General features: G+C 57.7%; 2 protein-coding genes and 1 long non-coding RNA gene across 17 annotated transcripts in view; 1 reads left to right on the top strand and 2 right to left on the bottom strand.

Moving 5' to 3' along the window:
• Positions 1-15406, top strand: part of SYT2 (synaptotagmin 2) — an 84876-nt gene extending 69470 nt beyond the window's left edge. For all 3 annotated transcript variants that reach the window (XM_004285386.3, XM_033415994.2, XM_033415992.2), the window contains exons 2-9: positions 8774-8967; positions 9819-9985; positions 10852-10968; positions 11210-11377; positions 11549-11716; positions 12545-12662; positions 13373-13506; positions 14056-15406. In XM_004285386.3, coding sequence (XP_004285434.1) covers positions 8790-8967; positions 9819-9985; positions 10852-10968; positions 11210-11377; positions 11549-11716; positions 12545-12662; positions 13373-13506; positions 14056-14262 — 1257 coding nt within the window. In that variant the 5' untranslated portion in view covers positions 8774-8789 and the 3' untranslated portion in view covers positions 14263-15406. The remainder of the gene's footprint in view (positions 1-8773; positions 8968-9818; positions 9986-10851; positions 10969-11209; positions 11378-11548; positions 11717-12544; positions 12663-13372; positions 13507-14055) is intronic.
• On the bottom strand, positions 9261-20166 carry LOC125963716 (uncharacterized). Of its 4 annotated transcripts, none has more exons than XR_007476110.1 (7): positions 17991-20166; positions 17325-17463; positions 16391-16525; positions 12607-15845; positions 11558-11692; positions 11215-11293; positions 9261-11018 (listed from the first exon to the last, which is right to left on the bottom strand). It is a non-coding gene; the product is annotated as an uncharacterized LOC125963716 (long non-coding RNA). The 4 variants fall into 4 exon arrangements; XR_007476123.1 differs by lacking the exon at positions 17991-20166 and having other exon boundaries at positions 12607-12851; positions 13782-15845; positions 17325-17963; XR_007476114.1 differs by lacking the exon at positions 17991-20166 and having other exon boundaries at positions 12607-15443; positions 15617-15845; positions 17325-17963.
• A 94-nt stretch (positions 20167-20260) lies between these two features.
• Positions 20261-26301, bottom strand: part of PPP1R12B (protein phosphatase 1 regulatory subunit 12B) — a 197353-nt gene continuing 191312 nt past the window's right edge. For all 10 annotated transcript variants that reach the window (XM_049706871.1, XM_033415970.2, XM_049706872.1 and 7 more), the window contains one exon: positions 20261-25508. Coding sequence is in view for 2 of the 10 variants with exons in the window: in XM_033415970.2 (XP_033271861.1) it covers positions 25422-25508 (87 nt within the window). In the remaining 8 variants the exon portion in view is untranslated. The remainder of the gene's footprint in view (positions 25509-26301) is intronic.

The raw sequence follows: 26301 nt of genomic DNA, 5'->3' as shown, positions 1-26301 counted from the left end.
CCTCTTTTACTCACTTCAGTCTAAGTGAAATTTCCAAAATGTAAATGTGAACACATTACCCGCATCCTTAGACTCCTTGTTGTGGCTGTAAGGTTGTGCGCCTGGTCCTGCGGGCTCACCTGCACCCGTGCCCCCTCCTGTGGCTATGCTGGGCTTCCTCAGGCTCTGGGCTCCCCGTGATGCTGCCCCCACCCCTGGGCCTTTGCATGTGCTGCTGCTGCCTTTCCTCTTTGCCTGGAGGCCCCCCATTCCACCACCAGTTGCTCAGGAAAGCATTCCTGCTCTCCCAGATTAGGTCAGGTACACCCCAGGACAGACTCACACCAGCAAGGGTCTCTCCTTTGTGCATTTCTCACAGTTACAATTTTACATTCATTTGTGCGCAGTTATGTAACATCCAGCTTATAAGTCCCGCATGGGAAGTGGGATGGGAGTTCAATCAGTTTTTTTTTTTTTTTTTGGCTGCGTTGGGTCTTCGTTGCTGTGCACGGGCTTTCTCTAGTTGCGGTGAGCGGGGGCTCCTCTTCGTTGCAGTGCGCGGGCTTCTCATTGCGGTGGCTTCTCTTGTTGCGGAGCACAGGCTCTAGGCGCCCAGGCTTCAGTAGTTGTGGCACGCGGGCTCAGTAGCTGTGGCTCGCGGGCTCAGTAGTTGTGGCACGCGGGCTCAGTAGCTGTGGCTCGCGGGCTCAGTAGTTGTGGCACGTGGGCTCAGTAGTTGTGGCACGCGGGCTCAGTAGCTCCGAGGCATGCATGTGGGATCTTCCCGGACCAGGGCTTGAACCCGTGTCTCCTGCATTGGCAGGCGGATTCTTAACCACTGCTCCACCAGGGAAGCACTCAATCAGTTATTTGTTGAACGAATGAATGAATAAATACCTCCCCCATTGTTCTCTCTGCTCTGTACCCGGCGTTCCTACCCTCTCTGGGTCCACATCATCTCTGGCTGGACTGTGAACTCACCCCTTGTGGGCCCCCTGCCCCAGCCTCACCCCCTCTGCTCCCCGTGGAGCTGTCGTTGCCCTTTAAACAGATCAGGCCACTCCTGTTGGGGACGTGAGTCCGTCCGAGCCCCTTTTCCTGGACCTCAAGGCCCCTGGGATGGGCTCTCCAGCTGACGTCCTGGTCTGTGGGGCCCCCTGAGCCTGTGGCACACGCAGCACCGTCTGCCCTGGTCGATTCTTTTGTTTCATGATTCACGTCACTCGTCCTGTGGATTTGGGAAAAGGTTCACGTCCGGTAGGGGTCCCTCTGCTGGGCCGAGGCCACTCAGGCCCTTCGAAGGGGCTCCTGGATTCAGATCCGACCACAGTTATCGAACATCATCTCCGTGCCAGACACAATCAAATTTATTCTTTTAATTTTCACAACAGTTTTGAAAAGTGGGTATTATTTTCTGCCATTTTTATATGAGGAAATCGAGTTCAGAATGGGATTTGTTTGGAGTCATCTGGCAAGCGGTAAGCATCCCGGGATCACAGTCTGCCTCTCTCTGCCGGGCTGCCTCTTGCCCACCACAGAATCCAGAACCAACGACCATGCGGGCTGAGTCTGACGAAAGCCTGCAGCTAACGTTGTACTTGGTGGAGAAAGACTGAAGACTCTCTGAAGATCAGGAAAGAGAAGGATTCCCCCTCTCACAACTTCTGTAACACTGCACGGAGGTTCTTACCATGGCAGTTAGGGAAGAAAAAGAAAGAAAAGGTATCTGGATTGGAAAGAAAGGTGTGAAATTATCTCACTTTGCATGATCTTGTAGATGGAGAGTCCTAGGGAAGACACACCACACGCACGTTCCACACACACACACCACACAGTATCAGAACTAGTAAGCCAGTTCAGCATGTGGCAGGACATGAGATCAATACACGAAAATCTACTGCATTCATATCTGTGAGCAGTGAACAATCTGAAATGAAATTAAGAAAGCAGTTCTGTCTACAGCAGCATCAAAGAGAATCAAATATCTAGAAATAAATTTAACAAAGTGTAAGACTTTATTTATCCTGGGAACTGCAAAACAGTGTTGCAAGAATTTAAAGAAGAGCTTAAAGGGAAAGACATTTGAATATTACGTTGTTAAGATAGCAGCACTCTGCAGATTGGCCCACAGATTCAGCGCAATCCCTATCAAAATCCCAGGTGGCTTTTACAGAAATAAACAAGCTGATCTTTTAAAATTTTTTTTTAATTTTTATTTTATTTATTTATTTATTTATTTTGTGGTACGCAGGCCTCTCACTACTGTGGCCTCTCCCGTTGCGGAGCACAGGCTCCGGACGCGCAGGCTCAGCGGCCATGGCTCACGGGCCCAGCCGCTCCGCGGCATGTGGGATCTTCCTGGACCGGGGCACGAACCCGTGTCCCCTGCATCGGCAGGCGGACTCTCAACCACTGCGCCACCAGGGAAGCCCCAAGCTGATCTTTTTTAAAAAAAAAAAAAAAAAAGCTGAACTTAAAATTCATATGGAAATGCAAGAGACCCAGAATAGGCAAAATAATCTTCATGAAAGAACAAATTTGGAAGACTCACGCTGCCTGATATAAAAACTTAACTACAAAGCTGCAGTGATTAAGACAGTGTGGTATTAGCATAAGGATAGACATAGATTAATGCAATAGAGAATCCAGAAATAGTCCCTCACATTTATGGTTGGTTAATATTTTACAAGGGTATGAAGACAGTTCGGTGGGGAATAACAGTCTTCGCAACAAATGGAGATCCATACACAAAATGCATTCACGACAATGAACTCCAAGTGGATCATAACTTGAATGTAGGAGCTAAAACTACTAGGCTCCTCTAAGAAAATATGGGAGTAGATCTTTGTGCCCTTGGGTTATGTGATGATTTCTTAGATATGACACCAAAAGCACAGGCAAGAAAAGAAACAGGTAAATTGGGCATCATCAAAATTGAAAACTTTTGTGCTTCAAAGGATACCATCAAGGGACTTCCCTGGTGGCGTAGTGGTTGGGAGTCCGCCTGCCGATGCAGGGGACACGGGTTCGAGCCCAGGTCTGGGAAGATCCCACATGCTGTGGAGCAACTAAGCCCATGAGCCACAACTACTGAGCCCGTGTGCCACAACTACTGAGCCCGTGTGCCTAGATCGCCAATGAGAAGCCACCTCAGTGAAAAGCCTACGCACTGCAATGAAGAGTAGACCCCGTTCACCACAACTAGAGAAAGCCTATGCGCAGTGGCGAGGACCCAATGCATCCAAAAATATAAAGAAAAAAAGGACACCATTAAAAAAGTGAAAAGATAACCGTAGAATGGGAGAAAATATTTGCAAAACATACATGACAAGGAACTGGTATCCAGAATATGCAAAGAACTCATACAACTCAATAATAAAGAGACAAATATTCAATTAAAACATGGACAAAGGATTTGAACAGACATTTCTCCAAAGGAGACATACAAATGGCCAATAAACACATGAAGAGATGCTTGACATCATTAGTCATCAGAGAAATGCAAATCAAAGCCACAGTGAGATGCCACTTCACCTCTACTAGGACGGCTATAAACAAAAAGACATGTAATAACAAGTACTGTCCAGGATGTGGAGAACTTGGAACGCTCATACAATGCTGGTGGGAATGTAAATCAGTGCAGCTGCTGTTTAAAAAAATTTTTTTTGAAGTATAGGTGATTTACAATGTTGTGTTAATTTCTGCTGTACAGCAAAGTGACTCAGTTATACACATACATATATTCTTTTTCATATTCTTTTCCATTATCGTTTGTCACAGGATATTGAATATAGTTCCCTGTGCTCTACAGTAGGACCTTGTTGTTTATCCATCCTATGGATAATAGCTTGCATCTGCTAATCCCAAACTCCCAGTTCTTCCCTCCCCCTCCCTCCCTCCCACTTGGCAACCACAAGTCTGTTTTCTATGTGTCCATAAATTGATGAGTGGATAAATAAAATGTGTTATCTACGCAGTGGAATATTACTCAACCTAGAGAGGAATGAAGTGCTGACACCTGCTACGACATGGATGACCCTTGAGAACACTACGCTCTGTGGGAGAAGCTGAACAGCAAGGCCACCTATCATATGATTTCATTTGTATGAAAAGTCAGAATAGGGGACTCTGTACAGATGGGTCAGTGGTTGCCTGGGGCTGGGAGGAGGGTGGGAATGGGGAGTGACTGGTAATGAAGTAGGGCTTCTTTTTGGTGGAAATGGTCTAAAATTAGATTGTGGTGATGGTTGCACAACCCTGTAAGTATACTAAAAACCACCAAACTGAACACATTAAATGAGTGAATTGAATGGATGTGAATTGCGTCTCAAGCCTTCTTAGAGTCGGGCGGCGGAATCCTGGTCAGTGAGGTGGGGGTGAGGGAGATGGGGCTGAGCCCCCGAGGCCCGGCGGGCTCCACCTTCCCTTTCGAGATGGATTTTAGGATCAAGGCTAGTTTACCCAGCCCGTAACAAGAGCTTACTAAACTGCTCGGCGAGTGTGAGCAGGGAGAATGCGCCTGCATCGCCCTGTGGTCGGGGCGGCTTGTGCCGGCTGTGCTGGCTCCCGGGCAAGGGCTCGGGTTCTTAGAGCAGGGCTGGAGCTTCAGGGCCCCTAAAACTTGCCCTCAGAAGAGCTCTGCGTGTAGGGAGAAGCACAGTGCGAAAAGCCTCGCTTTTACCTTTGCTGTTTGCATCCTGCTGTGTGTTTGATGCTTCTAGGAGATGTGCTGTTTGTCCCATGACCTGGAGCACCTCAGGTGTGCGCTGCTGTCCAGACACCCCCTGGGTACCGACTGTGCGCCGGGCAGAGGGATGCTCGTGTTGCCTGCGTCTGACCTCACAGGGCCTGTGGAGGAGGCTCGTACCCCCATTTTGAGAAGCAGAAATAGCTCGGTGGGGAGGGGAGGGTTGGGGGAGCAGAGTTTAAAAACTCGTAAGAACGTTACCTTAAATGAAGACCATCACGATATACTTTTACCAGCAGGAGCTTGCAAACCATCTAAGCATCAAATACAGCACTACCGCGCAGCAGGGCATTATTTAGCTACTTGATAACAAAGGAAGTTTTTTTTTGTTTTTTTTTTTTGCGGTACGCGGGCCTCTCACTGTTGTGGCCTCTCCCGTTGCGGAGCACAGGCTCCGGACGCGCAGGCTCAGCGGCCATGGCTCACGGGCCCAGCCGCTCCGCGGCATGTGGGATCTTCCCGGACCGGGGCACGAACCCGCGTCCCCTGCATCGGCAGGCGGACTCTCACCCACTGCGCCACCAGGGAAGCCCACAAAGGAAGTTTTTAATGATAAAGGAGAATGCTTGTGACAAAATTTTATGTGAAAAAAGGGCAGAATACCAAATTATATATAGTATGATCACAACATGTAAAACACCCTCAGAAAAAAATACCGTTAGAAGCTTCTCCAAGGACGCTAACCTGTGTTATCGCTGGAAGGTAGGATCATGGGGAATGTCTCCCTTAGTCTCTTTCCCTCCCCCGTAAACCTGGATGGCTTTTGTTATTAATGGGCAGCCCTGGTTTGAGTAGGAAGTTGATGTGCCGCTGTGTAGAGGGGGCAGGGCTGGCAAGGGACCCTGACACCCCGGGGAGGAAGGGGCTCCGGGGGTGGACTTGGGTGCCATCTTCCTGGAGGAGAGATTGAAACCCACCCTGGGTGGGTGCGGAGGGAGCCTGAGGCACGGAGGTGAGGAGGGTGGGGGTGCCGGGCGCTGTCATGCAGGGAGGAGGCGGCTCGAGAGTCCTCACTGCGCCCGCGCTCCTTCCTGGGTGGAGTGCTTGGGTGCAGCCCGACGCAGGAGAGCCGCGTGCTTTGCAGGCTCTCGGCTCAGGTGACTGGTTCGAACCTCAATTCCGGGACTTGTGAGCTAAGTGGCGGGGGCTGCCTAGGCCCTGGGCCTCTGTTTTTGCATCTGTGAAACGGGCTGGTGCGTGAGTCTGGGGAGAAGCGGCTGGTGGCCCTGTGGTTGCTGCTTCACGGTGTTGCTACTGCTGGAAGTGCCCTGGGACTTAAAGGGATTACGACTAATACAGTCTTTTTAAATTTTTATTCTTATTTATTTTTAAACAGGGACTCATATATATATATTATATAATATATATATATTTAATATATATATTATTTAATATATAAATATATATATATTTAATTTTATTTATTTTTAGCTGCGTTGGGTCTTCGTTGCTGCGTGCGGGCTTCGTCTAGTTGCAGCGAGCGGGGGCTACTCTTCATTGCCATACACGGGCTTCTCATTTCAGTGGCTTCTCTTTGTTGCGGAGCACGGGCTCTAGGCGCACGGACTTCAGTAGTTGTGGCTCGCGGGCTTAGTTGCTCCACGGCATGTGGGATCTTCCTGGACCAGGGCTCGAACCTGTGTCCCCTGCATTGGCAGGCGGATTCTTAACCACTGCGCCACCAGGGAAGTCCCAGCTACTACAGTCTTTTTTCTAAAATTAATTTTTATTGGAGTAGAGTTGATTTACAATGTTGTGTTAGTTTCTGCTGTACAGCAGAGTGAATCTGTTATAAATATACATAATCCACTCTTTTTAGATTCTTCTCCCGTATAGGTCGTTACAGAGTATTGAGCAGAGTTCCCTGTGCTGTACAGTAGGTTATTATTAGTTATCTATTTTATATATAGTAGCGTATATATATCAATCACAACCTCCCAATTCATCCCACCCCCCCTCCCACCCTATTAGCCATAAGTTCGTTTTCTACATTTGTGACTCTATTTCTGTTCTGTAAATATGTTCATTTGTACCATTTCTTAAGAGTCCACATATAAGTGATATCATATGATACTTGTCTTTCTCTGTCTGGTTTCACTCAGTATGACAATCTCTAGGTCCATCCACGTTGCTGTGAATGGCCTTATTTTGGTTTTTTATGGCTGAGTAATATTCCATTGTATATATGTACCACATCTTCTTTATCCATTCATCTGTTGATGGACATTTAGGTTGCTTCCATGTCTTGGCTATTGTAAATAGTGCTGCAGTGAACATTGGGGTGCAGGTATCATTTCAAATTATGATTTTCTCCAGGTATATGCCCAGTAGTGGGATTGCTGGGTCATATGGTAGTTCTATTTTTAGTTTTTTAAGGAACCTCCACACTGTTCTCCATAGTGGCTGTATCAATTGACATTCCCACCAGCAGTGTAGGAGGGTTCCCTTCTCTCAACACCCTCTCCAGCATTATGGTTTGTAGATTTTTTGATGATGGCCATTCTGACCTGTGTGAGGTGATAGCTCATTGTAGTTTTGATTTGCATTTCTCTAATAATTAGTGATGTTGAGCATCTTTTCATGTGTTTGTTGGCCATCTGTATGCCTTTGCAGAAATGTCTATTTAGATCTTAACCCCATTTTTTGATTGGGTTATTTGTTTTTTTGATATTGAGCTGCATGAGCTGTTTGTATATTTTGGAGATTAATCCCTTGTTGGTTGCTTCATTTGCAAATATTTTCTCCCATTCTCTGGGTTGTCTTTTTGTTTTGTTTATGGTTTCCTTTGCTGTGCAAAAGCTTTAAAGTTTAATTAGGTCCCATTTTTATTTTCATTCCTCTAGGAGGTGGATCAAAAAAAATATTGCTGCGATTTATGTCAAAGCGTGTTCTGCCTATGTTTTCTGCCGAGAGTTTTAAGGTACCCAGTCTTACATTTAGGTCTTTAATCCATTTTGAGTTTATTTTTGTGTATGGTGTTAGAGAATGTTCTAATTTCATTCTTTTACGTGTAGCTGTCCAGTTTTCCCAGCACCACTTATTGAAGAGACTGTCTTTTCTCCTTGTATATTCTTGCCTCCTTTGTCATAGATTTATTTACCACAGGTGTGTGGGTTTATTTCTGGGTTCTCTATTCTGTTCCATTGATCTGTATTTGTTTTTGTGCCAGTACCATACTGTCTTGATTACTGTAGCTTTGTAGTATAGTCTGAAGTAAGGGAGCCTGATTCCTCCAGCTCCGTTTTTCTTTCTCAAGATTGCTTTGGCTATTCGGGGTCTTTTGTGTTTCCATACAAATTGTGAAATTTTTTGTTCTATTTCTGTGAACAGTGCTATTGGTAATTTGACTGGGATTGCATTGAACCTGTAGATTGCTTTGGGTAGTATGGTCATTTTGACAATATTGATTCTTCCCATCCAAGAACATGGTATATCTCTCCATCTATTTGTGTCATCTTTGATTTCTTTCATCAGTGTCTTACAGTTTTCTGAGTGCAGATCTTTTGCCTCCTTAGGTAGGTTTATTCCTAGGTATTTTATTCTTTTTGATGCTGTAGTAAATAGGATTGTCTCCTTGATTTCTCTTTCTGATCTTTCATTGTTAGTATATAGGAATGCAAGAGATTTCTGTGTATTCGTTTTGTATCCTGCTACTTTACCAAATTCATCGAGCTCTAGTAGTTTTCTGGTTGCATCGTTAGGGTTCTCTATGTATAGTATCATGTCATCTGCAGACAAGGACAGTTTTACTGCTGCTTTTCCAATTTGTATTCCTTTTATTTCTTTTCCTTCTCTGATTGCCGTGGCTAGGACTTCCAAAACTATGTTGAATAATAGTGGCAAGAGTGGACATCCTTGTCTTGTTCCTGATCTTAAAGGAAATGCTTTCAGTTTTTCACCATTGAGAATGATGTTTGCTGTGGGTTTGTTGTAATGGCCTTTATTCATAAACAGTCTTTAGCTTTTGGAAGAGCCTCTCCTGGCCCGTGGGCAGAGCCGTCTGCACTCGGGCCCGTGGGATGCTCATCCTATCCCCTTCACCCATAGCCGTCCCTCTGCCACCATGAGGAACATCTTCAAGAGGAACCAGGAGCCCATGGTGGCTCCCACCACCACCACCACCACCATGCCTGCTGAGCCCCTGGACAACTCCACCAAGAGTGGAGGCGCCAGGGAGGGCAAGGGGGACCTGTTTGCCACGTTGAAGGACCGATTCTTCAATGAGATGGTCAAGCTCCCTCGTGAGTATCGATCTGTATGCAGCTTGGGGGCGAGGGTGGGGGGATGCACCATGGGGGTGTGACAGCTGCGATCTTTCCTAATGTTTGGACTCGAGGCTGGATTATTTGGGGATCCCCTTCAGGAATGGGGGGCAGTGTGGTCTGGCACTAATGAAGGGAACAAGGGGGTTTATGTGCCCTAACCTCCAGGGGGGGATAAACGTTCTTATACTTAGAAATCTGTCAAAAGATGGAACCAAAAGAAGATAAAAAATTATGAAACAAATCATTATTCAAGTTTTCCAGTCATACTTTACTTTATTTTGCAAGATAGAAAATAAAACCCCCTACTGCTTCCTGGATTTCTGGTAAAGGCTGTGGGGAGAAACCCGAGGTCCGGATTCGGGGAGCAGCCCCACTGGTGGGAGGCGGTGCTTCAGCACCTCGGAGAGCAGCCCCGGCCGGCCCGCGGCCCGCCCCTCCCCGCACTTCCCCAAACCCGCGGGCCCTCTGAGCCCGGCCTCCTGGCGCAGGCTCAGCCCGCTCAGGACTGCGCCTGAGGGCCGGGCCTTCCTACCCCACCGGGGTCTGATGAGGACCCTCCCATCCTTCGTGTGACCCGCAGTTCCAAGGGTCAAAGTTGTCAGATCTCAGCAGAGCCCAGATGGGGGCCCCGTGGTATGCACCTGGCTGCTGTCCCTGTCACAGGCTGTCCCCGCTGGGGCGGCAGAAAGGGGAGGGCATCGAAGCATGCAACTTAGCGTGGGTTTACAACGCGGGGTGCAGCAGCAGGGCCAGGCCCCGACCCAGCTTTCTATCCCCGAGGGGTCGGGGCTGCCTGAGCGCCGCTGACCCCGTCTCCCTGTGGGCAGTGCCCCCCTGGGCGCTGGGCGCCATCGCGGTGCTCCTGGGCCTTCTGCTCCTCGCCTGCTGCTTCTGCATCTGCAAGAAGTGCTGCTGGAAGAAGAAGAAGAACAAGAAGGAGAAGGGCAAGGGTGCCAAGAACGCCATGAACATGAAGGACATGAAGGGTGGCCAGGTAGGCGGGGCCGGGTGACCAGAGGCCCCTTGATGCTCTCTAGGTGGGAAGAGCTCGCTCAGGTCAGCAGGGACTGTCCTTGATTGACCCAAAAGGAGGCCGTTGGGACAAAATGCTGGGAAGAGAGACCCCCGCCCACCAGGAAGCCACCATCGTGTGACCCGGTTTCCCACCGGCAGGGCTGCTGGACCATGTCCTCATTGTGGGGCCCTGTGGGGCCGTCTCTCGTCCACAAGGACGTGGCTCTTCTCCCCATCTTTCAGGGAGCAGCCTGGAAGATGCCCTGATGTACCTGTGTCTCCTTTTAAGTTTGCAGAGGCCCCGGGCCCCTCACTTTCCCCACGTTTGTTCTGGGAGAAATTTCTTGCTCAAGGAATCAGTGTGGAGGAAGGAAGGAGGGCTGATCTCAGGAGGTCAGCCAGGGGCCGTGGCCTTTGAGTCTGCGCGTGCACGTGCACACGTGTGTGAGAGCGTGAGCACGCACGTGGACGTGCGTGTGCGTGTGAGCCTGTGGGGGCCCCGGCCCTACCATGCGGCTGGTCTGAGCTGCAGGATTTTCTTACCACTCTCTCCCTTCTCTTCCCACCTGTGGACTCGCCTGGCCTGGACGCCCGGCCTGCACGCCTGGTACGTGCTGCCCATGTGGTGGCCTGAGCTGGGGGCGGGGCGGGGTCACAGGGAGGCTCCGCCACTCAAGAAGCCGCGTGGCATCTGGGCCGTGCTGGCCCCGCAGGGACAGGGCCGGGCTGGGGGCTGAGGGGAAGCGGGGCCCGACGGAGCCCCTCCAGCTCTGGGTTGGGGTCTGCACGGGGGCAGGCACCCCGCCTTCCCCCCCTTGACCCTCCCTCCCCTCCTCAGCCCCCCAGGACGATGACGACGCCGAGACGGGCCTGACGGAGGGCGAGGGCGAGGGCGAGGCCGAAGAGCCGGAGAACCTGGGGAAGCTGCAGTTCTCCCTGGACTACGACTTCCAGGCCAACCAGGTGTGCGGGGCGGGGGCGGCCCCCAAGGCTCCACGGGGCGGGCACCCCGGCTGTAGGGAAGAAGGGCTGTGCTCAGCCTGCCCGCCGTCCACGTGCCGCCCTCCTCGGGCAGACCAGTCACCTCGCGGCGACCGTCTCCCCCGTGTTACTCCGATTCCCCGGGGAGGGAGATGGAGGCCAACTTCCTGTCTGGCACCCGCCCGCCCCCTCGGGGCTGACCCGGCGCCCACTCACTCCACAGCTCACCGTGGGCGTCCTGCAGGCCGCGGAGCTGCCCGCCCTGGACATGGGCGGCACCTCGGACCCTTATGTCAAGGTCTTCCTCCTTCCAGACAAGAAGAAGAAATATGAGACCAAAGTCCATCGGAAGACGCTGAACCCCGCCTTCAACGAGACTTTCACCTTCAAGGTGACAGGCTGGCCCGCTGCGGACCTTCCCCTGGTCCCGGGCTGTGGCTGAGGCCCAGAACCAGCTTGGCCTGGACCCGAGCCCGGGTGTCTGCAGACTTGGCAGGCGTCCTGCAGGGCCCCCAGAGGCCCCGAGCTGCCCTGACCCCTCCATCCTGCCTGTGCCCTGCAGGTGCCCTACCAGGAGCTGGGGGGCAAGACCCTGGTGATGGCCATCTACGACTTTGACCGCTTCTCCAAACACGACATCATCGGGGAGGTGAAGGTGCCCATGAACACCGTGGACCTGGGGCAGCCCATCGAGGAGTGGAGGGACCTGCAGGGCGGAGAGAAGGAGGAGGTGAGGGCAGGAGAGCTTGGCGGGTCCGCCCCACGCCCCCAGCTCTGTGTCTGCAGATGAGGGGGCACCTCGGGGACAGGACGCGTCACTTGTGTTTCTTCCGTGGCTTTGGGCCCACTTAGGGCCGGCGACCCACCTGGGGACCACATTCACCCACAGGGAGAGCCCACATTGTTCTAGAGGATTCTCAGCAAGGGGGGGCCTGTCTTCCTAGAAACTGCCACAGCATGCACGCACTCATTCGCCACATATTTATTGAGCACCTACTGTGTACCAAAGCCCCCATTTAGCCCCCATCCCTTCCCAGCACCAGCCAGGCGTGTTGGCCGAGTCCGCGCGTGTGAGGTGTGCCCTTCCTCACCTCGGGGCTCAGGTCGCCCGGAGGAAGGGTCAGCACCCTGACCGGGCTGTGGGTGAGGCGGCCAGCCTGGGCCCCGAGGCCCGCCTCTGAGAAGCCTCGACTGTGCCATGGCGCCGGCCGAGCTCTCGGGCCCAGGAGCCCCCTCTTGCTAGTCATGAGGTCCTTGCCCTGTGACGCTAACACAAGGAAAGGGATGCCGAGGGCTTGGAGGACCGCAGCTCGCTCTGCAAGTGGGATGGCTGTGATCAGGAAGGGGGGCTCCCCGCATCCCCTCTTCGTCCCCCTCCGCCACCTGCCAGGCTGGGGAGGGGCCCCGGCAAACCCCACGCCGCCAGCAGCCTGTCCTCGGCACTGCAGTGTCCACCTGTCACGGCCAGGGCTGTGCCACCCCTGGCCGAGGCCCCGAGGGGGTCAGCTGTGCTGGACACAGGTGCTGCTGCGCTGACTGCGTCCCCTTCCCCCGACAGCCGGAGAAGCTGGGTGACATCTGCACCTCGTTGCGCTACGTGCCCACGGCTGGGAAGCTCACCGTCTGCATCCTGGAGGCCAAGAACCTCAAGAAGATGGACGTGGGTGGCCTTTCAGGTGTGTGCGTGGCTTCTGGCCGCCATCGGGGGCACCTGCCAGCCGGTCGCGGCCCAGAGCCCTCGACCTGGATAGCAGGCCTCAGATGCGCGGGACACACAGGCTGTCTGAGCGGCTTTGGGTCCTCAGGGCAGGACGGGGCGGGGAGCCCCGCTGAGAGCTGCCTTTCTGCTGCTCTCCCTGTGGGCTCTGGAGGGAAGGGGTCAGGGACGTCACCCCCAGGTGAGGCAGGGACAGGGAGGGCAGGCGGTGGGAGGGCTCGGCCTGACGCGGGCCATTCTACCGGGGGCGGGGGAGATGGGGGTGGCCCTGCCTTGGAAGGGGCTCTGGGCGGGGCTGGGGGGTGCGACTGCCCGGCCTCCTGAACTGCTCAGGTTCCCGCCAGCCCAGCTCTGTCCCTGAGCCCCCGTGTGACCTCGGGCAGACGGGTGCCCTTCTCTGGGCCTCGTTGCTCATTGACAAGGTCGGTAGGATGGGATGGGGTGGGTCGCTGACGTGCCCCCTGCCCAGGACGGACACCACCAAGTGGCCCCCTGGCTCCTCACTGAGCGCCGGCCCGTCCCAGCAGAGCCCCGAGCTCCAGGCGGCCACAGCCATGGCGGGTCCCAGAGGTGAAGCCTCTGGCCGCCCTGGCCCGGAAGCTGGCTCTGCCGTCCCTGGGCTGGCGGGCCGGGCGCGTGCTCAGGGCCTTGCCGGCTGCCTCCGCACAGACCCCTACGTGAAGATCCACCTGATGCAGAACGGCAAGAGGCTCAAGAAGAAGAAGACGACAGTGAAGAAGAAGACCCTGAACCCGTACTTCAACGAGTCCTTCAGCTTCGAGATCCCCTTCGAGCAGATCCAGGTGCTGGGCTGGCAGGGGTGGACGTGGGGCGGGTGGCCTCCCCCACTGACTGCTACAGACGGCCGGCCGGCCATGCCCGGCACTTCCCAGCCCGCCCCTTTTCTGGGGAGGTGAGCGGGAGCTGCTCACAGACACCTCCTTTTGGCCGCGAGGTGGTGGCAGGGCGTGTGTGTGGAGAGGCTGCAGCCGCTGAGGCGGTGGACGCCCACCTGCCCCTGCTGCCCCTCCACCCCCCAGTCCAGGTCACTTCCTCCGTGAAGCCTGCCCTAACTCACCAGCCGGACGTCACTCCCTCTGAGGTCCCGAGGTGCCTCCTGCTGGCCTCTCGGGTGTGACCTTTGTCACCTTGCGAGGATGCGTCTGCCCTTCTGCTCCCAGGCGCTCAGCACGCTGCCGGGGGCCTGTGTTCAGTCGTTGGTAGAAGCGAAGGATGCGCCAGAGGCACGGGCCCCACCTCTGTGTGCCCGCCCGCCCAGTTAGAGCTGGGGAGGGAGGGGCCGGCCGCCGGGCCCTTCTCCTGCCCACTGCCCTTCCCTTTGCCCCCTGCAGAAAGTCCAGGTGGTGGTCACCGTGCTGGATTACGACAAGCTGGGCAAGAACGAAGCCATCGGCAAGATCTTCGTGGGCAGCAGCGCCACGGGCACGGAGCTGCGGCACTGGTCCGACATGCTGGCCAACCCCCGCCGGCCCATCGCCCAGTGGCACTCACTCAAGCCCGAGGAGGAGGTGGACGCGCTGCTGGGCAAGAACAAGTAGGGGCCGCGGCCAGAGCCGCTGCTGCCTCAGCTGGGCAGCCCTCGAGGCGTCCCTGCCCACCCGTGTGCGGCCGTGCCCTCGCTCCTCTGCCCTCGTCCTCTTTCTAAAGACCCCCTCCCTCCAACGGCGGCTGAGGAGGGCCCCTCGGAGGTGAGAGAAGCCTGGCCCGTCGTCGCCCCGGGAGCTTCCTCGCTGCATGCCCGCCACCCTCCTCCTCCAAAGCTCCGCCCAGCCCTTACCCCGAGGGAGGCTCTCTTGGCAGAAAGTGGTGGCATTTTCTGTTTTCTGAGCGTTCCGGACCAACGCAATGGCAGCACCTCCTGACTCCTGACGGAAGGCAGCCAGCGGCCAGGGATCCGTGCGTGTGTGCGCATCCCCTGTGCTCGTGGAGGGCCGCGGACAGGGTGCCTTGTGGGAGCAGAGGGCTTAGAACCCTGCTCAGACTGGGGAACTCCCACGCTGTGTGGGAGTGGCTGTTTGTTTGGGAGGTGAGACGGGGAGACTGGACTGTGCAGAGCCAGGACCAAAGCCCGGTGCCGGCGTGGACCTCCTCCTGCTGCCGGGGGCTTCCCGGGACACCACAGACCTGAGCTACAGGCTAGACTGGCTGGACTCGAACGGGGACTGTCCATCCCGCGACCTCACCTTGCTGACGGGTGATGTCAAACCGCAAAGAAACAGAAGACCCGCTCCCCAGAAAGGCCAAAATGAAACTGCCGGGCCTTTGCCCTTGCGGTGGGAGACCCAGATGTCGGCTCCCTTTCTAGGACGGAAGCCAGCAGTCACTGGCATCTCTTCCCCTCCCGCCTGTGCTTCTCCCTTAATCAAAGTGGAGCTGCGCTGTCTGAAGACACGGTATCCGTTCAGGGCCAGAGGGCTTGAAAAGGAAGGTTTACAGGTTCTTAGCTCCCCTGAGGCCCAGGTAAGGAGGGGAGGGTAGTGGACAGCTAGCTGAGTTTTCCCAGGGGTCCTGCGGGGAGGCCCCGCCCAGCACTCCCGAGGGACTTGCTGTGAATCCCGAGGAGCAGGGCGGCCATTCTGAGCGGTGGCGGAGGACGTGGGCCGGGTTCTGCCCCGCGGTCACTGTGCTCGTTCCCCGCTCACCTCGTGTCCCCAGCATCGATAAAAAGCCATATATACGTTAGTCCAGTGTGCACCGAGTCTCCTTCCAAACCTGCAGCCTGGGCGAGAGCATGCAGCCCCCCTCAGCCGCCCTCGTCTCTGCAGCTGCAGGCCCCGGCCCTCTCCTCGGCCCAGAACACTCAAGGCTTCCCAGACCCGGAGCTGCGCCTCTTTCCCAGCACCCGTGGCAGCACCTCCCACCCCGTCGAGCCCCCCTGGCGTCTGCAGGCACCTGAGGCAGAGGGATGTCTCTTTCACTGTCAGAAAGGAGCAGGCATGTGTTCCTGCCCGGCTGCGTTTCCCGGCCGGGCAGCTGGTGAGAAGCCGTCTCCTCCAGGAGCAGCAGCTGGGCAGTGGGGCTCAGGCTTGCCCGTGGCCCTTGGTCCTCAGGAAGTCATTCTTCACTTGATGCCGAGAAGCTGGGACCTGACGAAGACTGTGGGCTGGTCCTAGGGCCCGGGCTGTAGGACAAGAGTGAGGCTTCAGGCCCGGGGGACCACAGGGGGCTGTCCCGGCCTGGATGCCCCCCTGCAGAGCTATGGGATCTGGTGCTTCCTCGGGGCCCCCTCCCCCCAGCCTCCCCCGGGGCCCACAGAGCTGACTTCTCACCCTCCACCTTCACTCTCCCGCCCCTTCCCGACCACCTTCCACCATCTGGGATTCTCGTCCACCCTCCTGAGCCCAGGACTCGCCTCTCTCCCGGCGGGAAGGGGAGAGGCTCCGCAGCACGTCTGCTGCTCTGGGGGTCCTGGGCCCGGAGACGCGGCTGGATTACGGCTCTGGGCCCACCTCGAGTGGGTAGCCTCAGGGGCAGGGAGGTTGAGTGTGGGCACCAGTGCGGAGCCGAGGGGACGTGGGAGGGGAGCAGTGCTCTCCTGGGTTCTGGCCGGTCCTGGCTGGGCCCCTGCCTCAGAGGAGCCGTCTGAGCAGAAGGCATCTACCGGGCCCACAAACCAGGTGAGGAAACAACACTGGTCCCAAGTGTCCTGCACCTGAGGGTCCTTACCCAGTCCACAGAGCACCTTCACTGCCACCAGGCTCGTTTCTGGGGTGTCGGGATCCTGCCCTGAGTGGGACAGAATTAAGGTTGGCTACGAGGGGTTCTGGAGGCCTCCAGGCTGTGCGTTTTCACTCCCAAAGTCTATTGCAGAGAGGAAAGTAGAAGAGGCGATTTTTACAAAGGGACTGAAACCATGAAAAACGAAACCCAGTGCCACCCAGAAAATGGAGGTGAGGCCAGAAAGCTCTGTTTCCTCCTTTCTCCTTGAATAATCATTCCAGAGTGGAACCAACTCCGCCAGGGCTCTGGGCACGTTTCCGGACTTTGGCCGCGCAAGCTGAGGGCTGGGGGAAGCTGGGGGAAGCCCCCGATGATGAGCGACCGGTGCCGGGCCGGATGGGAAGTGACGTTCCGGGTCGCTCGGCTGGGGGAAGGGACAGCAGGGATGCACGCAGCCTCAGGCCTGGTCTTTTTACTTCCCAGGAACCATATGTAGCTTGTGCTTCTAGAATCGGTTTGAGATGGTCTTGCTGGCCCAGGGCTTCAGTGAGGGGTGGGGGTGGGGTCGCTGCAGCTCCCCCGCTAGCCCTGCAGTGGGAGGTGGTGGGTGAGCGAACTGGGGGGACCGCCCCTGGGGTTGGGGAGGGAGGGCGTCCCGTCCCCCACGTGTCTGGCTTCTGTTTCCCTCAGCCCCACAGAGAGGCTGTCCCTGGGTCTCCCTCCACTCCATCCCCCTTCCTGCCTCAGAGCCCTGGTTCTGCCCTGGGTGGTGGCAGACAGGGGAGGGTCCCCAGGCCTGATCGTGGTGACCCTCAGCCCCCCAACATGGTTGCCAGATTTGGCAAATAAAAATGCAGGGCACCAAGTTAAATTTGAATTTCAGATAAACCACCAATAATTTCCAAGTGTAAGTAAGTCCCTCCTAGGCGCTGTTTGGGACTCACCCGAAACTCAGGCTGCCCCGCCGTCCATGCTCTGTCTGGCAGGCCAGTCCTGCGACCACTTCTGCCTCGCTCTCACCCCGAGCCTCGGGGCAGGGACAGGTCACCAGGATTCTACCCATTCTTTGAGCTGCAATACTGGGAAGGGGGACACTGTGACTTGAAGACACAAGAATATATTTTTTAAGCGACAACAAGAACCTTCTGAAGCCATTTGAGCCTCACGGAGAGGGTGGTCACCTGTGAACACGACCCCAGTCTCGTCCCACCAAGATGCATGTCTCAACTCTGTGTAAATAACCGCATGGCAATGCTGAGTGTCCCCAGCCCCGTTTTACACAACTTGAACTGCTCCTTCGACTCTGTGTGTAAAGTCCTTCCCCTCGCCCTCCCGGCCCCCCCTGCCCTGCCATGCGCGGGGGGCGGGGGGAGTTGGCCTCTGGCCCTGGTCTGACCAGGGGACCGTGGGCAGAGCTGACCCTCGGCGCCCTGCGTCCAGCCCTGTGTCCTGTGTGTGTGTGTGTGTGTGTGTGTGGTGTGCCCCCTCCTCCCACTCTCTGAATTCACTGAAAAGCCATACAGGGGCCCCTGCGGGGCCATCCTCCCAGGGCTCCCCTCAGGACACTCGTGAAGGGCTCCCCTCAGGACACTCGTGAAGGGCTCACCCATCGTCACCTCTGCTCCCAGCCCCACGTTGCGAGGACGGATGGTGTCCAGGTCTCCCAGTGGGGCCCCAGCAGATGCCCCCGCTGGCCCGGCTCCCTCACCTGGTGTTGCGGTCCGACTCCACGTGGGGGGGTGGATGGGCCATGGGGGTACCCCGTGCAGGCGACGAGGGTTCTCAGGAGCTGTTGGTGGCCAGGTCTGTGGTCAGGTCCCCGATGCCGCCCGGGTGGACAAGCAGCCCTGCTCACGTGACACTGGGGGCTTGGGGGGCCAAGGGTGGCAGTGGGGAGGGACCCCGGGGGCTGGAGAGCACAGTAGGCCAAGCTCCCCCGCATGCTCTCTCCTGCGGCTGGGCGGCTCTGGCTACGAGGGACCCTCGCCAGCGCCCCGGCCCAGCCCCGGCCAGGTGTCCCATGGGAGGGCGGGAGGTGGAAGGGGGCCGGGGGGCCCCAGGTCCCGAGCCATCTCGCTGAACCAGGAGGGACAGTAGCCGCAGGCCCCGGTGCAGAGGAACGCCACGCACGGGAGCGACCCCTCCGGCCAGCCCTGATGGGAGGAGGGGGAAATGCAGGGGGTCTGACAGGAGCGCCGACGAGGCCGCAGGTGGGCAGGTGGGCCCTGTGCGCTACGAGCCAGGCCCCTTGTGCTGGGGGGGTGGCGGGAGCCGGGGGTGCGTAGGGCCCCCCTCAGCCATCGGGACCCCAGGACCCCTTCCGAGAAGCCAGACGTTCTGCCCTGGCGCTTCCTCTCCGAGGGCGGGATCCGCTGCTTCTGAAATCCTGGGGTCTGAAGACTGCAAGAGCATGGCGGGCAGGCCCCAGGCCCCCTGGCACGCGCAGCCCCACCAGGACCCCTGCCTTCCCCGTCCCAGGAAGGACCCATGTCCAGCACCCACCCCCCCGCCCTGTGGACTCTGTTCTTGTCTCATCTCTTGTCAACATGTTCTTTTGTAATAAGCGGCATCTCCTTATTAAAGGAATGAGCTGAAAGCACGCTGGGGGCGGTCTCTGGTGGTTCCTGCTGGGCTGGGGAGCAGGAGCCGCCCCCAGGGTCAGCGCGGGGGGTGAGGCTGGGGACACGGCTCTTCCCTCAGGGGCTGGAGGAACCAGAAGGCCAGGCCAGGTCCGGCTGGGCGGTGGGCGCGTGGGCCCTCAGGGCAGCTGCTGGGGCGAGGCTAGACCCCCGGCTCCCCACTGCCAGCAGAGCCGGGCTCGGGGCGCGGCCGCCGTCTGGCCCTGGGGTAGGGTCAGAGGACGGACGGTTCCTACAAGCCCTCGGTTAGCTCACCGCAGCCGACTTCTTCAGACGTCTGTGACTCCTGAGGCTGAGGGCGGGGCTTCAGGATTTTCTGGAAAGAGACGGTAGGGCAGCACCGCCCCCAGACCTGGAAGGGTGACCCATCCTCACTGCGATCTGGAGGCCGTCTCCTCAGGAAGGCCCCCGCAGCCCCTCTGCCGCAGGTAGAGCGGGGCGTCCGGCTCAGGGCCAAGCTCCAGGGACGAGAAGGCAGAGCCTGTAAGGCTGGCCTGGCAGAGGCTGTGATTGAGGGGGGCAAGGCCAGCCCAGCACGAGGGCTGGGGAGTCTTCAGGAGGGAAGGGCCGGGCCTCACCGCCTCCAGGCAATGCCCAGTCTCCGCTGACTGCCCGGGCCCAGCGGGCACCCAGAGGAGCCCTCACTCCAGACCTGATCCTTTGCCTCCGATTGGGGCCGCAGGCCAGCAGCCGGGTGGCCGCAGGGGAGAAGACGCCTCCCTCCCTCACCTCCGCGACCTCCAGCTCGGTGACGGGGCCTCCGCTGGGTGTGAATGGGGTCTGAGCAAACCAGATGGGGTACGCTAGGACGGACGGAGGGCCCGACCCTGGCCCCCCTGCCAGCGGCCGAGCACCTTAGCCTCCAGTGACCCCCACCAGCTGCCTTTAGAGTTTGGAGCCATGGAGCGGTTCCGGCTGCCCTGAACCGAGCGGTGGCCCTGCAGAGACAGTGCTGCACGGAGCAGCGGGCAGAGACCCCGGGAACCCAAGGAAGCCACCTTCTCAGGGCCCCGGCCGCCCGGGGTGAGAGCACCAGTGCCCACCCCCGAGGCTGGGAGCCCCCCAGGCTCCTCCTTGGCCCCTGTGGCCGTCCCTGGGACAGAGGCCCCCAGTGGCAAGGATGGTGACATGAAACTACCACAGGCTGGCCCTATGTAAGGTTCTATAAACCCCATTTCCTAAACTGGCCCTATGTAAGGTTCTATAAACCCCATTTCCTAAACTGTGGAGACAGTCACAAAGTTAAAACACAATTTACTTATTTATAAATACTGTTGTGTTTACAGGCATCATGTAGATGTGGATATTATTATTCCCAAACTTTCAAACACAGAATACTTAATACTACTATATAATAACCAGTAAAACAAAATCATTCATCTCAGAGTTGAAAGGCCACTCAGAATTGCATAAAAATACATTCAGCTCACAAAGCGCATCTGGGTCCCTCCCTAAACCCCTATCCCCACCACGTGTATTTACAACGGAGCCGACTTAAAACGGTCCCTCTGGTGCTTTCTTGGAGGGGAAGTCAGGTGGGGGTAAGGTGAACAGAGACAAAATGCTACCCCTGGAATGGGGGTGTGGAGACCCCAGGGAGGGTCTCACAGCTCTTTCCACCGATCAAGACAGAGGCAGAGGGAATGGAGGGGGACGAGGGGGGACCACGGCGCTGCAGCCTGAGTCAGAGTCCCCCATGGCGGGACATGGGGACACAGTCTCGCCCTCCCCCACCTGGGGGCCAGCCTGACAGCAGCCCCAGCCTTTCAGGGGTGCAAGGGGACCCCCACCCCTGCGGCCCACCCCCTGCTGTCTTGGCTTGAGCCCCTCGCCTTTCCCTCCGAGCCCCCTCCCCAGAAGAGCGTGGTATGGAGAGAAGACGCAGGTCAGGCTCAGAGGCCAGCCTAGCACCCCACGTCCAGGACCTGCCCCCACCCCGAGTCCTGCTTCTGTGAGACCATCAAGGCTTCAACGAGGCCCCCGGGGCCCTGCCTTTCCTGAACCCGCTCCTGCAAGGCAACAGCAGATGAGCCACTGTCCCAGACGCACCGACACTGCCCGGTGCCCTCCTGAGGACTCACTCAGTCTCTAGCTGCGCAGACGAGGCCAGGCTGCCCATGGGCCCCGCCCAAGCTAGGGGCAAACCTCACCTTCGAGGGGGAAGTGGCACAGCCAGTCAGCTTTGCAACCGGAAGAGTCGGGGCTGATTCGTGGACAATCTCTCCTCTAAAGCACCACCAGCTCCAAGTGAGAAAAGCAAAAAATTAATGGGGAGGAAGATGAGAGTAGGCGGGAGGGTGAAAGGTGTGTTTATTTTGCAAAGACAGGAGCATCGTGAGGTCGCCTTAAAGGGCCACCCAGGAAAAGTTTACTGGGAGCATTAGGGGAAAATCTGGAGAAGTAACAGAAAAGGTCACTCTGGCAGATTCCCAGTCCCAAATGATAAGCAGATTAATTGGAGAAGAAGCTCAGAGAGAAGCCCTCTGGGGAATGGAGGGGGGAAGCAAAAGATATGAGTTAACAGAGTAACACACTTGGATGAAACTGGGTGATGAGACTGCATTTTGAAATCTCCATGTAGCAAACACGCGTGTGCACACAGGCTAGAAGCAAGAGTGACCCCCAAAGCTCGAAACCTCCTAAGGCAGCATCAAGCCAACCCTCAGCCATGTCTGTCTCTAGATGTGCTTCCCAAGGAGGGGCTCCCAGGACCCCTCCTCAACCTGACGTTCGACCACGACCCTCACAGGAGGGGCTGCATCGCCTGCTACGCGGCCACCGGCCGGTCCAGATTCTCCCGAGCCCACCTCACTCCCAAGCAGCTGTGACAACGACGGTTCCCGGGGCCGCAGTGAAGCTGATCTACTGCCCAATCTAATCAGAGCACAAGCGATCAGTGGCCATCCTTGACACAGTCTACACACCCATCCGGGGGGCCGAGCAAAGCTGAGGGATGCGGGCCCCAGACCCTGGCCCTCCCCCTCCTCCCCGGGGGCTGCTCGGTCCTGCAGCCTTTAGTGTGAACTCCCTGCAGCCCTGCTCAGGGGAGGGACCTCGGCTTGCGACAGCCCACAAAACTAAAGGCTGGGGTTTCCTCGAGGAAGGCCCTCTGGTGCTTAAGGCAGAGCTGAGACTGAGTGGCCGGTGGGGAGAAACACAGCGGGTCTGCCGTCTGGACGCCAGGAGCCGGGCCCCTCCCGTGAGAACCACTCATCCAGAGGCCGTGTTTCCACACCCGTGGGTTTGCATATTCTCACAGGCCATCAGGAGGGACGGCCACTACCCTCCAGACTGAATTCACTTTCGCACCTTGACACACTCTTAAACCATCTGAATGAGAAGAAAAGTTTTGAAGTTAGAGCAAAAACTCTGAGTGAGAAATGTTCTGGTCTCCCTAGGAATCAACAAATCACAGACGCTCAAGCCAAGAAGGGGTCCTGAGGACCACCGACCCAGCCCCCTTTCACAGACGGCCGCACGGCGGGTCAGGACAGGCGCTGGCCCCGGGCCCCGATGCCTGGTCCTTTCAGCGGCCTCGTTCTGCCGCCACAGCTGCCTTCCTACAAGGTCAGGAGACACACCCTCCGAGGTGCTGAAACCTGCCTTAAAACTCAGTAATGGGGACCACACTCTGTACTTGTAACTGGGCCCCGACAGGGGCAGGACCACCTATGACCGCTGGTCGCCACGTCCAGAGTCAGGGGTGGTGCTGGAGGCCAGGACGCCAGCGCTCACCCAGTGGATGGAACCAGGGGCCCACTCCCTACTGGCCCAGCTGCTGAGTCCCCGAGGCTTTCCCTTCGGAGGCACACGGTGGCCTGGAAGCTGGGAAGCCCCTCTGTCTGTGTCTGTCTGGGTGGGAGAGGCCTGCTCCAGGGCCAGAAACCTGGAGACGGAGACGAGCTGCTCCCCTCCACGCTGGCAGTTCACACACACCTTGGTGGGGTCCACAGGCTTGGAAGTGGGATTCCAGCTGCCTTTTGCCCCGAGTGGCGCTAACATGCACACGATTTGCTCAGCGCAGGGAAGCAGAGGAGCTGACGCCCTGCAAGTGGGCCGAGGAGACAGGCCAGGGCGCGTCCTTCCTTCAGACCCTTCCAAGGCCCAGCCTGGGGCCTCAGGCACGAGGGGGAGAAGCAGTGAGGCTTCAGCCAGAGACTCAGACTCTCAGAGGCTGGTTGTCCCTCCCAGAGGTGCGACCTGTCCAGAAAACGGCTGGCCAAGGCCGACGAGGCCCTCCCCCCAGCGCTGACCACCCATCCAGGCACCGCGGTGACAGGGCGCAACCCCAGAGGTAGCGAGGGGGCCCCTGACCATCACCTCGCGGACCAGCACAGCCTGGAAAGAGACCAGATTCAGAGTCTGTCTCACAGACTTAGTTGCATAAGAGAGAAAGCGCCTGAGATCACGGGCTGGTCCACACCACGGGCTCTAGCCACAGAGCCTGGCTTCCTGAGTGGAGAGGCCTGACACAGAAGGGCTGGAGGGAGGCGCGGGACACAGCCCGACCGGGTTCCGAGAGCCGCCCGCGCCCCCGAAAGGCACAGACGGAGCGGAGGGCGTGCTGCGGCCCCTCTGCCTGATGCAAGAGAGTCCAGGTGACGTCCTAATAATTCAGTTTCCTTTTCCAGTCCTGGCCCAGCACCCAGGGTGTGCCGGAGAGTCAGGGTCAAGGCCAAGGCCTCGTGCCCGCTCCCCTCCCCCAGAACAAAGGAAACGCTACAGTGGAAGATATGAAACTTCACTCTCAGCATCCCCCCCACGCAACCCCCCCCGGCCCCGACGACACAAATCACCCCCGCCCAGGCGTCGCTCCTCGCAGGAAATGGCTGGACATGGAAGGTTTTGCACACTCTGAGAAAGGCGTTTTGCCCCAGGAGACAAAGCTCCTATCCCGAACTGGGACCTTGATCATGGCTCTGGGTTAAAGAGCCTGTGACGTTTCTGAGGGCCATGGAAGGGGCTGGAAAGAAAGAGAAACTAGACAGAGGTAGCGTATGTTGAGAACGGACCGCTACACACTAAATGTCTCCAGCAACCCCAAAGCGACCTGCACACTCAAACCAGCCGAGGGATAAAGCGCCTACAAAAAGCAAACACTTAAGTGTTAATACTGGGGCATCATCAAGAACTCATGACCCAATTCTGTGCTGAACCAAGGAGCCACCTGTCCACGTTTTCGTCCAGAGAAGGACAGCCAAGACGCGGCAGGTGGGAAAAGCAGGGCACGTGGGGACCGACTTCCAGGCCCAGGGGAGCGTCAGCACCTCGGGGGTCCCCAGCCGCAGGTACGGCAGGGCTGTCACGTTACAGGGGGACCCTCAGGAAGACCTCAACTCTCATCCAAGCCGCCCAGCTTTCGAGCGATCAAGGCGCAGCCGCCAGAGGCTCCCTGACGGCGGGGTGGGGTCCCTGGGACACAGCCTTGGCCACCGGGTCTCGCCACTCCGAGTCCAGACTCGTTCCTCCTGCTGGCTTCCGGGAAAACAATCGTCTCTCCCCTGGACACGCCCCAGATGCCATCAAGCCCACCACGCTCACAGCACAAGGCATGAGGGGGGGGCCTCAGACGCCCCCACGCCTCCTCACAGCGGCGCCACTTCTCTTCAGGAGAGGAGACCAGGTCAAAGGGAGGTGGGGCAGGCGGGTGTTCTAGCAGAGAAACGCTGCGTGGGGAGGACGGCGGGGAGCTGAGCCCGGCCTGGCCGGGGAGAGGCCGGCGGTACCACTGCCCGGGCACACCGCTGGGGTTGGTGCTCTGTCCCAGCGCCCACCTCCCGGGGCACGCGCCGCGGGGCGGACGGAGGAAGGAGAGTAAAAGGGCAGAAGGGGAAGAGGCAAGCCCGGTCACCTGAGCCCTGGGGAGAGGGCCAGACACGGAGGGAACAGGCGTTAAGACCAGTCAGGTGCCACTGGGTTACTGGTAGAAAAAATTCCACCACCACCGGCGGGAGTTAGAGAAAAGTCAGTTCCTGAGAGGCAAGGACAAGCAGGGGCCCCGACGTGGAGTCACTGTCAACTTGGATCTAGTGGCGGCAGCTCCAGAGGCCTCCCCATGTGTGTCCCACATCAGAGCGCATGGTGGTGGCAGCAGGGCTGGGGCCTGGACCAAGTGCTACGTAGACCAGTGGCCCGGCAGCCGGAGGCCGGGTCCACGGCTGGCCTGGCGACCCCCAGGCCTCCACCAGACGGCTCTAACGGTTGAGGGATCGCAGTCGCGCTTTGATGAAAACTGTCTGAACCCCAGCGGCGGGGGCCGGAGGAGGGGACACGGAGGGTGCAGAGGCGGCGGCAACTGGACAACGGCCAGAGAAAGGTCCTCGTGGCTCCTCTTGGCCGGAGGGCGCTGGCGGGGGGAGAGGCGGGGCCAGCGCCGTCCCGGGAAGCCAGCGCCTGGCCTACTTGGACAGCTTGCTGATGACCCTGATGAGGGCGCCGTTCTCGTCCTTCAGCCTCTGGTTGTCGGATTTCAGTTCTGTCAGGACCTGCCGGCGGAAGGGAAAGGCGAGTCAGTCTGGCTGGTGACGGGGACCAAGTGCCCTTCTTCCTGCTCACGGGCTGGTGACGGTACCGCGCGGGGCCACAGCCCCCCCGCGCACACAGCAGGAACAGCCCCTTCCCCGCGTGCCACCCTCTCCTTCTCCTGAACCAGTAACTATTCCAGGGTTTCCTCCCCGGAACTCACCTCTGGTTCAGAGAAACCAGGGCAGTGCCATGTGTGCTGGGGACACAGGGAAGGGTCAGAAGAGGTGATGGGGTGAAGGGAAGGAAGGCGGGAACGCGTGGTGGGGGGCACAGCTTGGCTTTCCCATCACACCCCCAAGACGACTTAGGGTCTTGCTTCTGGTGCCGTGTGCCGGAACCCGCTGAGGTCCCCGCTGGCCGTAGCACATGTGTCCACAGTCAACCCCCAACACCCAGGAGCCCTAACCTAACCTAACCATCTCCCACAGCAGAGCCCTAACACCCAGCCCCCCAACACCCAGGAGCCCGAGCATGCCCTCAGGGGGCTGGGGCTCTGCTGTGGGAGATGGGGGTGGAGACGTCTGTTCTCCCAGCCCGGCCTCCCCGGACCGTCACACTGTGTCGCGCAACTCGCGAAGCGAGGGAGCAGCGGCCCCGAGCCCAGGCTGGGAAAGTGTGGGGTGTCTGACAGCCCCGACGGGTCCCGACGAGGGCACGGCTGGTGTGTGAGCCTTGCTGGCGGCAAGAGAGAGTCAGGTCAGAGGGAAAGTGCTTCTTCACTGTGAAGGCGACAAAAGTCCACACCCACATTTG

The sequence above is a fragment of the Orcinus orca genome, chromosome 1 (genome assembly GCF_937001465.1).
Source record: "Orcinus orca chromosome 1, mOrcOrc1.1, whole genome shotgun sequence".
In the NCBI taxonomy this organism is placed as follows: Eukaryota; Metazoa; Chordata; class Mammalia; order Artiodactyla; family Delphinidae; genus Orcinus; species Orcinus orca.
This window is presented reverse-complemented; position numbering and strand designations above follow the sequence as displayed.